The sequence below is a fragment of the Ambystoma mexicanum genome, chromosome 2q (assembly GCF_040938575.1).
Source record: "Ambystoma mexicanum isolate Mex_15411 chromosome 2q, UKY_AmexF1_1, whole genome shotgun sequence".
Taxonomy (NCBI): Eukaryota; Metazoa; Chordata; class Amphibia; order Caudata; family Ambystomatidae; genus Ambystoma; species Ambystoma mexicanum.
In genome coordinates, this window is record NC_090924.1 from 1,272,696,858 (window position 1) to 1,272,712,754 (window position 15,897).

The 15,897-nt window shown below is 46.5% G+C and overlaps 1 protein-coding gene across 1 annotated transcript in view; it reads right to left on the reverse strand.

The window, feature by feature from the left end:
• Nucleotides 1-8,957: 8,957 nt before the first annotated feature.
• LOC138570087 (regulator of cell cycle RGCC-like) overlaps nt 8,958-15,897 on the reverse strand; it is a 75,524-nt gene continuing 68,584 nt past the window's right edge. The window contains exons 4-5 of the mRNA XM_069648680.1: nt 14,697-14,759; nt 8,958-12,705 (exon numbers count right to left, since the gene is read on the reverse strand). Coding sequence (XP_069504781.1) covers nt 12,698-12,705; nt 14,697-14,759 — 71 coding nt within the window. The 3' untranslated portion in view covers nt 8,958-12,697. The remainder of the gene's footprint in view (nt 12,706-14,696; nt 14,760-15,897) is intronic.

Here is a 15,897-nt window from a genome sequence, read left to right on the forward strand (position 1 = left end):
GTCTGCTAGCGGCTTGCACCCCGGGGACAGAGTAGGGGGGCACTAGGCATGTCCAAGTGCTAATGATGTCTAATTGCTCCCCAGCACCAGTGTTTCCAAAACGTCCAGCATCTATACCTCATGCTCTAGAAAAGATGCCCACTCTTGTCCAGCCCAGTTGGCCTAGCCTGCTTGCTTTTCAATTCACCTTGTAATCTCTTGGGGGAATTTTTGGAAGCTTAGAAGGCCAGCTCACATTATTTCCAGTGCGGTAACTGTGAGTGAAATCCCAACAGCCATGCATTGTACCATTTATGCAGTGAATCAGGTGGAGCAGGCCCAGGCCATCTGGGTAAATCATGTCTGACTCTTTCTTCTGGAGTCTCTTGCTCAGTTAGACGTAGTCTTTATGAATAAATGAATGTACGTAGGTTTGTGGTATGACGTTGCATGCCCGATTCATCCTGCTCCAAAGCACTGGTGGAGAAGATAAAAAAAGAGATGGGCAAATAGTAGCAAGGCCAGGAGGGGAAGAGGCGATGGACATGATGATGGAAGAGAAATCCTGGGGGTAACTGTAAACAGAAACAGGGCCTGAAAGAGGTTAGACCTCTAGGAGCCCAATGAGGAAGAGACAAGGCCATGAAGGTCCCAGCCATTCAGCTTTCATTCTCTTTCCAAGGGTGTCAGCAGTCTGGAACCTGCCCATTCACTGCATCTGTCCTCCGTGGATAAGATGATTCTCTACTCATTTGACACTGAACATACAATGATGCAAAGAGGAACCTCCTGCACATGTGTTAAACACTTGCATGGGCCCGTTTGTAGACAGGCTGCACTATATCAGAGATAGTGCAGTCCAGGAGACCTAGAACTTCAAGAGAAGTAACTTCATAATTAACATAAAAGGCTTTTCAAAATGGATGCAGAATGAACGCCTAAATTGAGCCTTTCTGTATGGCCACTAAGCAGCACTGGCCTATGTAGCCATTGGTGGAGAATAGACTTGACTGTTGTGGTGCATCGCATAGTTTATTTTAGTTTTATTCAGTGTTTGGTACATACAAGAAGGGGTAGAAAATAAAATACATGCATGATCTTCCAAAAAAGAAACAAAATGGCCAGGATGATTGTAGTGATTATGTTTCTTTGTTGCTTGTGCAGAAGGAGCAGAATGCTAAGTGAGTGACACAGAATCTGGGTTGTGAGAATGTTGATGTATGATTCAAGGGTTCTACATTGGTCAGTTGAGAGATGTAAGCCTACCTGGGAGGATGCAGGTGTATGTTGCCCTGAACCCAGATGTACTTGACCTTATATGATTATCACAATGTACTGGAACTTAATTAAAGAAGTTACTGGAACTTCACCTGAGGTCAGATTCATTTGTGGGGAACCCAGAACTCTACAATGATTCTCCTCCTTTATGTAACTGGCCTGTTCACCCTCAGAGATCTTCCCAGAATGTGCTCTAGTGTTACCGGGTTCACAGGCCTTTCAAGCAATGGGATTGTCCATTCTAGTCTTTAACAGTCCAAAATGGGGGTTGGTAAGCCCTTCTCCTGGATACTGTAGACTTCAGGGTGACCTGACAACTTCCACTGTTGTTGACATAGATGTCGACTTTCCAGGAACTAGTACCCCAAAACTCTCCCATGTGCTAAGTCTTGAAAGTAGATGTTTCAGTGGGAGTAGCTCACAGGGTTTCCTCCTGGTTCTCCTACTTTCACTTCTCACGTCTCAGGATGGTCTCCATGAACCATTCTTCTACCACCTCCTATCATCTGTTCCTGCCTAGGGCAGCAAAGCCCAATGGAACCTCTACTTTCTCTGAAAGGCGGTTTTCCTCCTTTTCCTTGGTCCCTCCCTGCCTACCTGATCTTCTCATCTCCTCCTTTTTTCCCTCCACCTCCTGGTTTTACCCTGCCCTTCTTTATTATTATACCACATGGCCTGCACCATCTTTGCCAGCTGTTATTACTTCTGGTGGTTGTCCCCTTCTCCCTTGGATGTTACACTCCCTACATCCTACTTACCACCTTAACTCCCAACTTCGCTGGTTGATGTTTCTGTTTCCTCCTTCTCCGTATCACTCTCTCCACCCAATGTTACTACATTCTGTGGGTCACTTCTGACCTCTGATGTTATTACCTTTTCCTTCCCATTAGGTTTAATCACCTCCTCCTTTCCTCTGGATCTTACCACCCCCTCTTGCAACCTCTGACCTGCTGCTGTTACAATCTCCTCCTGCAACCTCTCTTCTCTCTGTGTTATCATTCCCCCTGTTCCATCCCTCCTTCTCGTGTCACCAGCTCCATCTTTTCCCTCTTAACTCTCACTACCCCTTCGGTACTCTCTCTACTTCTTTTGTTACCATCTCCTCCTTCGCCCTCTTACCTCTCATCAGCCCTTTATACTGCGCTCCACTGCTGCCATATCTCCTACCTCCACTGTCTATCCAGCATCGGCTCTCCCCAAGTCCTTCCAGGCTCCAGTCACTGCCAACCTTGACACTTCTGCTCTTCAACCCCACACTCGCTGACTCCTGGGTGTTATATTCTCTTTCTTCCTACCTCTGTACCTGACCTATGGTGTATAATCAGGAGAAGGCTGTGAATGGGTGTTTTTCATGAGTACGCCTGTACCTACTTGGGGGTAAAGGGGCTGGGTCAAGCTTATGAGTGGGATGTCCGCCATTTTGGAATCTACTGTCCTGAGTAAGGTGTTTGAACAAACTGCACATTGTGATTTTGCAGCATTGTATCTTCAATGACAGAAGGCTTTGCCGTGAGACAATGCTTTCAGAATTTCATTTCCCTCATGACCCAATCCGTGGTCTAAAGGCCACAAACTTGCAACATTGTATTCATGTGAGTCGCTGGTTTGCTATGTTTTCCTTTTAAGTTCTAAAATGACATTCCTGATTCTGTGGGTTTACTGGTAATAATATTAAAACCCTCACTATTGATGCCGGATAAATAAAAGAGACTCCAATTTAAGGGACAGGTGCATGTTCAAGCTTCTTGACTTTGGTGATGATTAGCAAGTGCTTCAAACTTCCTTAGTTTGGAGGAAGCAGGAATGGTCTTAGTGGGGTTTTGGGGAGGGCCAAGGGTTTAAGAGGGGAGGGCCAAGGGTTTACGAACTGGTTTTCCTTATTTAGCTGGTGGAGTGAGGACACTCAACACCCCCAGGACTGGCTATTAAGGCACACATCACGCAGGTGCAGTGTACCGGTCAGCTTCATATACGATGAGGCGATAATTCTTCACTGGGTTCCAGATTGGTTCATTATTGGTTGTATGGAAGAGAGAGAGCCCCCAAATGCTTGGTGTACTGTTAACGTTGGGTGACGAGTGAGTCACGCTCCCTGTATCAAGGGGTGATAGAGAGACAGTGGGAATACCGTGGTAGGTGGGGTCTTACTGTTGCGCAGGTCAGGACCTGACCGTGTGTAGTGATGGCCTAAATGGTATACAGGCTGGTACTGAGCCAAGCAGGACAAGTCACTCGCAGAAAGTGACCAGACAAAGGAACTTGCATCCAGCAGAGGCAAAAAGAGAACCAAGAGGCAGCTTCCCTCCACCCACACCAAGCAGCGCTGGTCAATGAGCCGGATTGGGCAAAAGATGCCTGCCCTAATTCAGGAAACCCATTTACACCCTTGAAGGGTTTTAGCTTTTTTGAACAGCTTTTGTTGCCGAGGCTCGACCTCATGTCATCAGGACCAAGGCTGAGAGTCTTACACACGGGACCACTTGACTGCCTGGTCAGGATATCTGGGAATATGCCCATTAGGAGTATATATGCAGCTTTGTAGGTTTAAAAGCTGTGCACCTTTTATACCTTGTTTACAACATTATAAGAAACGCTCCCCCTTTCTTGGGTAAAATTTCAGGTCTTAACATCTCATGAAAGGGATATTTTATGGGGAGGCTGGGGTGTCCATCCAATCACCCCTGTCGAAGCTCTCCTCGCCGGCTCTCCTGTCTTCCCTCCCCCCATTGGTGGGATCCCACAGACAATTTCCATTTCCAGCACTGCCTCCAAACAGTACAGAAACAATGGGATTACGTGGGGAGGTAATGGAGGCGAGCACAGAGGGAGAGAGGTAGCAAAGCAGGGAAACAGACGGAGGGGAGAAATGGGAGACGGCGTCGAACTGGGAGAGTTGGAGAGGCAGAACCAGAGACGTTCACACAAACCTTCTTTGTAAATGTAAGGCTGAGCTTCATCTCTGACACCTCCCACAACGCGTGATGTTTCCGTGAATGGTGTCAGAAATGATTAAACAAATTCGGTGTCCTGCTAGAGGATTGAAATGTTCTAAGGATGTGCAGATCCCCAAAACATATCATTCAGACACACTGTACACAACCAAGTATAAGACCCCACGGTTTAGGGGAAAAGGCGCTCAACAACGTGGATGGGACATTAGCTGAGATCCCAAGGTTTCCCGTCAGATCTGAATGGTTGATGAGACTGGATTGAAAGAGTAACTCACAGCCCACACAGGACTACTTGAGGTCTCTGGATAGAACACAGGAGGTTTTTTCCCTGTCCTTGGCGCCCCCGAATATAGAATCTATGAGATGTGGTTTTCGGATTGTTAACGCTATATAAGTGCGAGTTTACAGAAAGGATCTTGATTTGGTGTATAACATCTGTTTGAAGTTTATGTTGACATCAGTACCAACATCTAACTGCTTCTACAGGCATGTGTCTAGAAGACGGGAAGCAGTGACCACAACTTCTTATATTGAATTTGAAATGAAAATGTTTGTGGTTTTTAGGGTGTGCAGCTTGTTTTTTCCTGTGTCTTGGTTGCTATGGTTACTGCAACCACATTTTCTACATGAGGATAACGGTGGAAGAAATGAGAACATCAATACAGACTGTGCTAGGGGAAGGAAAAAACAGGCAGCAACGGGGAGAGTAACAAAGGCATGGCCTGAGATGCGATGGGAGGTAAATAAGAAGAATAGCGAGAGATTGGAAGATATAGAGAGAGGTGGGCCTTTGCAGTGTGAGGCAGAGCTAGTGAGAGAGTCATATGGGAGCCTGGGAGGCGATGGGAGGTGAATAAGAAGAATAGCGAGAGATTGGAAGATATAGAGAGAGGAGGCCCTTTGCAGTGTGAGGCAGAGCTAGAGAGAGAGTCATATGGGAGCCTGGGAGGCGATGGGAGGTGAATAAGAAGGACAGTGAGAGATTGGAAGATATAGAGAGAGGTGGCCCTTGGCAGTGTGAGGCAGCGCTAGTGAGAGAGTCATATAGGAGCCTGGGAGGCGATGGGAGGTGAATAAGAAGAATAGCGAGAGATTGGAAGATATAGAGAGAGGTGGGCCAATGCAGTGTGAGGCAGAGCTAGAGAGAGAGTCATATGGGAGCCTGGGAGGCGATGGGAGGTGAATAAGAAGGACAGTGAGAGATTGGAAGATATAGAGAGAGGTGGCCCTTTGCAGTGTGAGGCAGCGCTAGAGAGAGAGTCGTATGGGAGCCTGGGAGGCGATGGGAGGTGAATAAGGAGAACAGTGAGAGATTGGAAGATATAGAGAGAGGTGGGCCTTTGCAGTGTGAGGCAGAGCTAGTGAGAGAGTCATATGGGAGCCTGGGAGGCGATGGGAGGTGAATAAGAAGAATAGCGAGAGATTGGAAGATATAGAGAGAGGTGGCCCTTTGCAGTGTGAGGCAGAGCTAGAGAGAGAGTCATATGGGAGCCTGGGAGGCGATGGGAGGTGAATAAGAAGGACAGTGAGAGATTGGAAGATATAGAGAGAGGTGGCCCTTTGCAGTGTGAGGCAGCGCTAGAGAGAGAGTCGTATGGGAGCCTGGGAGGCGATGGGAGGTGAATAAGAAGAACAGTGAGAGATTGGAAGATATAGAGAGAGGTGGGCCTTTGCAGTGTGAGGCAGCGCTAGAGAGAGAGTCATATGGGAGCCTGGGAGGCAATGGGAGGTGAATAAGAAGGGCAGTGAGAGATTGGAAGATATAGAGAGAGGTGGCCCTTTGCAGTGTGAGGCATTGCTAGAGAGAGAGTCATATGGGAGCCTGGGAGGTGAATAAGAAGAACAGTGAGCGATTGGAAGATATAGAGAGAGGTGGGCCTTTGCAGTGTGAGGCAGCGCTAGAGAGAGTCATATCGGAGCTTGGGAAGCAATGGGAGGTGAATAAGAAGAATAGCGAGAGATTGGAAAATATAGAGAGAGGTGGCCCTTTGCAGTGTGAGGCAGAGCTAGAGAGAGAGTCATATGGGAGCCTGGGAGGCGATGGGAGGTGAATAAGAAGGACAGTGAGAGATTTGAAGATATAGAGAGAGGTGGCCCTTGGCAGTGTGAGGCAGCGCTAGAGAGAAAGAGAGAGGGAGGCATTTGGGAGCCTGGGAGGTGAATAAGAAGAACAGTGAGAGACTGGAAGATATGGAGAGAGGTGCCCCTTGGCAGTATGAGGCAGCGCTAGAGAGAAAGAGAGAGAGAGAGAGAGGGAGGCATTTGGGAGCCTGGGAGGTGAATAAGAAGAACAGTGAGAGACTGGAAGATATAGAGAGAGGTGGCCCTTGGCAGTGTGAGGCAGCGCTAGAGAGAAAGAGAGAGAGAGGGAGGCATATGGGAGCCTGGGAGGTGAATAAGAAGAACAGTGAGAGTTTGGAAGATACAGAGAGAGGTGGACCTTTGCAGTGTGAGGCAGCGCTAGAGAGAGAGGCATATGGGAGCCTGGGAGGCGATGGGAAGGAAATAAGAAGAATAGCGAGAGATTGGAAGATACAGAGAGAGGTGGACCTTTGCAGTGTGAGGCAGCGCTAGAGAGGGAGTCATTTGGGAGCGGAAATGTGGCAGAAATAGATAGCACGAGAAGCGATGGGGGAGTATGAGAGAGAGTGTCAGAGCGCATGAGATGGGGGCGAGACAAGTCAGGCTGCAAGCGGAGACAGACAGACTGCATGACAGAGGAGTTTAAAGGGATATAAAACAACAGGCATTCACAAAGCCTTAATCGGAGTAAGTACCCCTCAGGCCTAGACATTGCTTGCATGTGTTATTGTGAAGTTCGTGTGTGAATGGGACGCGTAGTTTGCCAGGAGTGACAGGCAGAAGCTCGAGGGGGGCACTACAAATGTTGATGAAACGTATAAACGGCGTGGATATTCACAAGCATTCAATGGGGGCATGTGTTCCCTGACCGTCACAACACAAGGTTATGAGTAGAAGTGGGGAGTAGTGGGGATGCGGGAGGGGAGCTTTCAGACTGGAAGCCAAACATGTAAGCGCAAGTGCACCCACAGGGCAGCTCTGAACAGCCACTATGCCCCAAACAACCAGCCCTATAGTAGCTGTGCTCGAAGTGAGCGGCAACGGCCGGGAGTATTGTTTACTGTTAACTGCTCCACTACTTTTTGCAACCATTTCACCATTCCGGAACTGTGCTTTGTGAAGTTTAAGCACTCTTCTCCACTTTACCACCGATATCAGTTACAGCTAAACTGAAGTCTATTTCAAGTCAATTGCTGTCAACCAGCATGACTACAACCCTTGATAAATGTGTTCCACGTTGCTCCTTCCTACTCTGTAGCCCGCCACAGTCACAGTTCCACTACTCATTCTGGTACACTTCTATCACTGTATAGTAGTGATACCCTGAAGACACATCCATGTTGGGTTGGTTTTCAGTAAGTAGATTGCATTGTGAAGCAGCTTGGACCCTGCCAACAAGGTTACAGGGATTGCAAGGGTCTTGTGGAAGCTGGCCATTTCGTATGCCGTTGCTGGGTCCCTGTGGTCATAATCTACATATATACCACCCCTTCCAACCACCTGAAAGATTGCATATGCCTAGATAGCTAAACGGGTTGGAGGAGGGTCAACCCAGATAACTTTGGGAAAACAGACCAAGTTCACTGGGCAATCTGCTATTTATACAGTGCTGAAAAGTCTTCAGGCCCAATGTCCTAGCACAGACCTCAGGTCCAAAGTGGGCCAGGTCGGTCCTAAGAAGTACCAGACACAGGGAGGAGGAGTGAGACGAGGACAAGAAGACTAGCATCAGTTCAAAGAAGAAAGAGGGTATGGGGTCAAAAGAGTGATGGAGGTGACTCCTGGATCCAACCCTAACTTGAGCTGTATCTGCAACTGCTCGATGCGACACAGCGACTGGCCCAGGCGGGGTAACAAGGATAAGACTCTGCCTGTGAGCAGTGGAGGGGATGTGCAAGAGAGCACAGGCATGCCTGCATCTACCTCATCTTCAAGTACTGACACGTCCTTGGAAAAGAAAGCTACGCCATCCAAGGGGGGGGGTGTTGTTCGGCAATTACCAATGACTTTGCGTTTTGCTAGTTTCACTTTGTGCTGGATTTATCTTACTTGCGAGAATAAAAGCTATAAACTATAACTTCTGAGTCCAATTGTTGCACCTTTTGGTCCTTCGTGGCACCCAGCACTACTGAGGTTGTTCTAGGTACAGAGAATCCCCAGTTCACTGTACATATTTAGTGTGACATCATTGATATGCCCGAAACTACTTACAATTACCTTGTGCAGCTCTTACCGATCACAATCAAAGTTTAGACACTAGGGGGTCAGTGTTAAAATACCCTTGGTAGTCCCATAGCAACCTTAAGGATGGAGCCGATGTTGCCGTAGTATCCGTCATTCTTTTACTTTCACACGGGCACCATTACTAAACATGACCTGAAAAGGATGCACACCCAGTTAACATTCATTCTGGTACGCAAGAGGTACTCATATGAGGCAGTAAACCACCTCTAGCATGGTGCCCATGAAGTTGTCAAAGTTCTGCCTTTTTAATGAATCTTGCAAACATTTTCCTGGGATAGACAGTGGGGACCGGGGGAAAGGAAAGCAAGGAATTTGCAGTTTTCTAGAAAAAATCAATACTGGTAATTGAACGTGATGTAGATTAAATGGGTCTTATGTCTTCCAACTAGTCAAACATACCAATAACGAATAACCAGTAAACACTTGGCATATTATATTTTTTGGTTTATTGAATTAAAATAGATATCTGTATAAAAAAATGAACGTAATTATTGTTATAATACATCATGTACAAGTAAATCCATAATGTGGCTTAAAAGAAACCCTGTTTGCACCAGTCACATAGTGGGCTTGAGCCACCTGCCCTGACCCTCTGTCTGCTCTGTGAAGAGCCTCTTTATCTGAATTAATCTTCTCTGTGAGTGGCCACCCTCACCTGCCCTCGTCTGGTCTGTGAATGCCCCCTCTCTTCCGTACTGATCTTCCAAAAGAAGCCCATTCTCTCTCATTCCTTTTTCTACCTTGAGGGCAATCTCCTCTATTGCAACTTGATCTGTTTTGTAAGTGACCTAACTCCTCCCCACATCAGGTCCTCTTCTGACAAACCTGCAAGAAAAGCATTCTAATTGCTGTCTGTGATCTGGTCTTGGAGAAGGCTCTCTTTATTCTTCCTTTTGTTACCCACTATGACCAGCTTCACTTTACCTCTCCTGTCTGACCGGTAGTACCCAGATTGATCATTTTCAATCGACCGTATGGCTATGTCCGAATTTGGCTAGTACCATTCGATCGTTTGGAAACTATCAATTTGGGTAATCACTAGCAAACATGGGGAGCGGGGTTTGCAGGGTTGTCCCCCGCTCCCCATGTTTGGTAGTGATGGCCTTTGAGGGTAGCTGGGGTGTACCCCGCAACTGGAGGTTTGGAGGCGGGGACGGGAAGAAAAAAGAAAGAGAAGCTGACCCTGCTGAGTTGGATCTGACCCACGTAGGAGCGACGGATCTGACGCTGCTGGGTCAGAAGATGAGCGGACGCCGAAAAGGTAGGTAGGGGGTCGGTAGGGGAGTGCATGGGGGTGGGTAAGGGGTTTCAGTTTGGCTGGATTTGGCTGCAGCAAAATTGGCTTTGCGGCCGAATTGACCACGGTCAATTCGGCTTTGACAAATTGTGCCACGGCCAAACTGTATGCATCCATGTGAACTGCTGCTAGCTGTGGTTTCTTATACTTTTGAGCTGTCTTGTTAGCAATCTCCCTCTACCATTACTGTGCTGATATGCAGTAAACAGCCTCACTTCCTCTCTCCTCAATCAATTCTTTTAGCAGTCTCTCTCATTCTGCCTTGATTCTCTATGTTAGCTGCCTCTGACTACCTTTATTGGATTCTATGAGAAGGCTCTCCCTCTCCTTGATCTTTTCTGCAAGCAGCCCCCCTCTCCTCCTTCTCACTTGATTTGCCCCGAGCATGGTCCCTCCCATTCCCACTCTTGACCTGATCTTCCGAGGGACCTCTCTCCCCCATTCCTTTGCTGATCTTCTATGGGTGGTCTGCTACCCCCCCCCAGTGCAGATCTAATGAGACACCTCCCCTTTCTTGATCTGCTCTAGAAGGGCAATTTTTCACCCTCCCAGGCTTTTTACAATCTGCTCTGAAAGCCCACCCTCTCCGCCACCTAAATTCTGACTCTAAACCTGCTCGTGCTTTCATTGAACTCAGGAAGAAGACAATGATGGCCAACGACTGAACTACCAGTGGTGGTGGCCGCACACATGATTTTGAACAAGTGTGGCTAATCCCTCATAACGTGGGCTACGCTGGTGAGATATTCTGAAGTGCTCTGTACATTCTGTTTCTTCTTCACACTGTATCATTTCACATATGAAGCATAAACAATTAGCTTCCTAAAAATAAATCAGCTTCCTCAAGTTGGCAGTGCTTTAACCTATGCTAAATAGGTCCTTTTGAATATAAACATTCAGTTTTCCAAACAAGTGCTTACGTTTTGACACAATTTTCCTACAAAAGTACAACACATTTGAATATAGTGCTAGCTACACTGCAAAACAAGTGTTTATTGCTCATATACGTGGCACTCACACCTTATCGATGCTAGAAGGAGAAGGTACTTGACCCAGACAGAACTGGGCATGTGATCCACAGATCAAGGAGGCAGGTGCAATCATCTATGGCGTTATCTCACCAGTCATTACACTGCAGATAAGTACAATCTACCATTCCATTGGAGCTTTGGCATCATGACTTCCCTTGCAGGTGTAGCAGACTCTACCACTCATATAACACTCCTACTGGGTAAGGCCATAGAATAGCAGAGCTGTTTCAGATGCTGTGGGAAAATGACTTCCAGAAGGTTGTTCTACAAAACACTTTGCTACTGCTAGTGGATCAAAGGGATGCGAATATGTCCTGGACAGTTCCCTTTGTTTACTTTGTGGGATGAGGTGATGGGAGAACTGCAGAGGCGCTAATGTCTGTATTCATGCAGGAGAAGATCAGGGTGGTGATGAATGGGAAGTACTGCACCTGCTCTTTCTTCCCCAAGGACATTGTGCATGTTTCTTCCAAATCTCAGAAGGCAATGGCCTCCTGTGCTGTGCTTCAAAGCACTCCATGGGAAGGACTCCATTACAAGGCGGAGAAAGGAAGAGGCTCTGATGACCCTGCCATTGTTAAGCTTTTCCCTTGAAGAATAAGCTAAATGATGTGCTGGATATGCCAACTTGGTGGCTGTTTTGGCAAGGTTTACCCTTAAAATTGACTCTTTCATGATAACCTCTTAGGACGTTTTCCCTATGCCATGAGCATGAACGATATATATGTACCAAAAAACATAATACTTCAGCAGTAGCAGTCAGATGATAAATAGCTTGTGAATTCTAAACGAGCTCAGTGGGATAATGTATTTTGGTGCACAACCTAGAGATAACACAATGCAAGCCTGGCAAATGCAGTTTAGCCTTCCATCCTTCCAAGTCAATAAAATGAGTACCAATAAGTTGTAGTTTCTTACAATGCTACGAAGGCATAAAATGGTGGCAGCAAGGGGATTACAGACCAAGAGTTATTAATAATCTGCCTCTCTCGTTAGGGGTATGGGCCCTCCCATCTTCACCTGCAAGCGAGCAGCCTTCCCAGATTCAATGCCTCCTAGTAAAAGGCCGATTTAAAACTCTAGAGCAGCTCTGAGGGACAAGGAAGGAAAGCAGAATCGTAGATAATGAAGGCCAATTACGCTTTAACGATGAACGTCACCACCCCAGACTTTCTCAAAGAGGGCATCATTGGCATGCCAATGGCGATTGCATCCATGGTGTGGCACTTCGGATGTTGGCTCGCTGTCTTTGCCCACTTGTACAGAAGTGTTGCATGGTTCATCATTGTCTAGAGTGGTGGCCTTTGGCACAAACTGTGGACTGGTTTATCAGAGTAACATTGCCACTTCTTTCCGCTTGAAACAATATTACCTGCCGCCATACCAGTTCTAGGAGTCAGCTCTCTCCTGTGACTCTAGGCTTTGGGCAACATTGTGGCAACATTATAGACAGTAGTTACTTTTTCATTGGCTCTTTGAGATGGTCATGATAGCTTGTGCAGTGAGGGACCACATTGTATAAATGGGTAGGAAGTAGTATATAGCATGTTCCAGCTGCTCCCTTTATAGACATTCAAAGATCCCCCAAACCTTTTGGTTTTTGAAAACAACAGTATGATATAGAGGCTGATGTAATCTGTCTTTTGGGGGCACATAGAGGTCATGCTCTTCACTGCAGCCTCCACATACACTCAAAGGGGTGTGGGGGAGCTCCAACACTTGACTCTTCCAAGAACAAGAAGGTGTAAATAGTTCTGCAATGTGCTGACATCAAGGATTGTCTTCTCGATGGAATTGGCAGCCCGACAGCTAGGTGACGACTATTACTTCTGATGTCACATCCCTGGAAAATAAAAAGGAGACATTAGATATTTCAAAATCAGAACACCATTATTTAGTAATTGGTTATTTATAACGTGCTTAATACCCAGAGGTTTCTAAGCGCACATCCGGGGATCGAACGTGTGCTGCTATGCGTCGTCTTGCTTCCAAGGCGAGCACATTGCCCTTCAGCTATACCCCCAGAGCATTATTTCAGACTGAGCAATGCTGTGGCAGGGGTCTGCATCCTTACAACCTTTGCATCTCCAGATGGTTTGGACAACTACTCTCATTAATCCTACCCAGCATAATCAATGGTGGGGACCATTAGAGTTATAGTGCAAAACATCTGGAGGGTCAAATGTTACAGACTCCCCAGAAAGGGTATCGGGTAGAGTGCCATGCGGACAGTTGAGTATCACTTTCTGCAGATGTTGGGTCATCTCTGCCCCTAGTCGCACCAACACTGCTTACTATTATCAATGCTTTGATATCCAAGAGATGAGGAGGTACACTTCAGTGGGTGACAGTGGTGGACTAGACTATTTGTAAAAGGAATGAGTTTACAGAAACGTGCCCTTGAAAGCTAGGTCGACTTTGCATAATGTCATTGAAAGGAGTGCCCAGACCAGCAGTACAGGAGGCAGTCAGTGCCATGCCTGATAGGAAGCAGGCCAGAGTGTACATAGGTGTACAACTACACTTGTTGCTACAAGTTGGAACAGGGGGCATGGTGAGAAATTCTTGAGGGATGTAGGGTTGCTTGAAGCATGCCTTACTGGGGGAGAAAACACATGGTCTCGCTACCAGGTTGGATGCTCGGGTTCCACAGACGCACACGCCTGAGAATGGTCAGCAGGGCAACAGGGAGCAAAGTCACTGGTTCCTAACATTGGCGCGTGAGGCAGAGTTTAGGGATATCAGGCCAGGCCTCACTAAAGAGCCTACACAAGAATTGTACTTGCGCAAAGAGCCTGAGCACCATGCCTAATGTATCGCGAGGGAACCAATGAAATGTGAGCAATGTAAACCACCATCAGGAGCAGAGTGGGAAAGCACAAACAGCCCTGGCATTTCCCATTGGAAACAGCCCCTGGGCTTGTGGGGAAGGACATGCCCAGTGAAGCAGACGTAAATCACCTGGCGAGCAGTCCTGGATGCATTCATGCAGCAGGCCAGTAAGGTTAATGACCAGTCCACCCATGACCCCAGTGGATGCTTGTGTCCACACCATTGCAGCAGGTCATTCTCCAGCGCAGGTACACCTACACATTGTAGTCTTTCCTGACTTGGAGCCTAACACACTACAATGAGTGGAGACAGGCTGCTGGAGATAGGTGGAAACATAGTTTACCGTGCAGATCATAGAAACTGTTCAATGCCCGCAGAGTGATCACTATGCATGTGGTAGGCTGGATGGGTGTATGCCCAGGATACATGCAAGGGAAGCCAGGGAGGCCCTTTACTGGTGACCTTTATAATATAAGTTAAGCAGCTGAAAAGCAAGGGAAAGCAGCCTTATTCATGTTCCCTGACAGGAAGACTTGGGCAGGAATTTGCAGAAGAAACATGACAATGGGGACATGAGGAATCGTTCACCTCGAAAGACCAGATAAGAAAATGGCTATTAAATATCTTGCAAACCTTTGGACTCAAAATTGTGTCCAGTCCCATAGGCCTTAAGAAGGGCTCCACTGCTGTACTTATGCTGAAACCATGCCATCATTATGCGCAAGGTGCATATTGAGGAAGATAAGACACCGTGAACCTGGAGGTGTAAGTAAACCCATCAGGCCATGGGAGGGACTCGCCTCACCTCTCGATGAAGGGAAGAGGTAACTATGGGGTTTGAGAAATGCCCGGGTTGCCTACAGACTGATGCTTACCTGCGTGAAGGGGTCTTTCATCAAATGTTGACTATGAGTAACAATGAGAACTGTGCCAATACAGGGAATTCCACAGGGAGGGATTTTGCATTAACAGGCCCTTTAAAATAATGTAAGCAGCACTTACCTTCTAGCACTTTATCCAGATCTGCAATGAAATCTTCAAGCTCTCGCGTGTCTCCAAGTTTTGCTAAAATAATAAAATAGGAAATTTAGGAGTAAAACAACAAATGGTTTGGAAAAATGGCAGAAATGTCAAATCAAATATAACCTGAAACAGTCTGTGTACGCGAAAAAGGGCTATGCACGGACGATTGCACGGTCAGACACTAGTGCAGAAGACGGTGCTGTTAAAATAGGGGTATTTCTCATAGGAACGTTCCTTTGGTGAAACACAAGCCATTGGCATCTGAGCGCTATACACAATTCTAAAATATAAAATCATTAAAAAATGGATCAAAGCGAACAATGTACAAAATTACCATGAGAATTGAGCCCTATAAGAACAGTAATATTACCTAGAAAGAAATACAATAAAAACACAGTCTTTTAGACTTTCCTGAACACAAAGTAAACAGGTTTGAGTAAAAGGTGATTCTTACTGCAGAAATAAGAGGAGTACTCATGTTGTGGCTCAGTGAATGGTTTCTTCAAGGTTCTGTTTTCCATAAGCGTGGGACTCCAAGTAGAGGAACTGGCTACACTAAGATTCTCTTTGACTGCCTTGAATGTTCAATCTACTAGCCAAGCCCTCAGGCTGGCTCAGATGAATGGCTTAGCGAGTCAGAGAGCATAGATTACAACTTGCCTTCATGGGGAGAGTGTGTAAAATAAAGGTATGAAGGTTTTGAACTTGAAAGAGGTACGAGACAAGGCTATCAGGTCACCCTCTCACCTTTACTAGTCATTCTGGCATTAGAACCATTGACTCTGAGCATAAGAACTGATGCAGAGATGCAGGGAGTCCAATATGGAGACGCATTACAGATAGTATGGCTATACGCTGATGATATGCTACTAGTGCTGCAAGAGTTGGAATCTACCCTTCTGGTCTTGATGAGATAGAGGCCTTCACTGCCGCTGGTGTCCAGAAAAGATGAGATTCTTAGGAGTATGGGTAACTAAAGAAGTCAGACCTATGATGGATGAAAACATGAGATACCCGACACCAAATTTGAAAATGGACTTGGCAAGGTGGCCAGAACTGAAATTATCACTTTGGGAGGAAGGTCAACGCCATCAAGATGACATCTGCTCCTCACATCAACATACCTCTTTCTGCACGTAATCTTATTGTTACTGAAATAGGAGGCCTCATACAGAGTTTT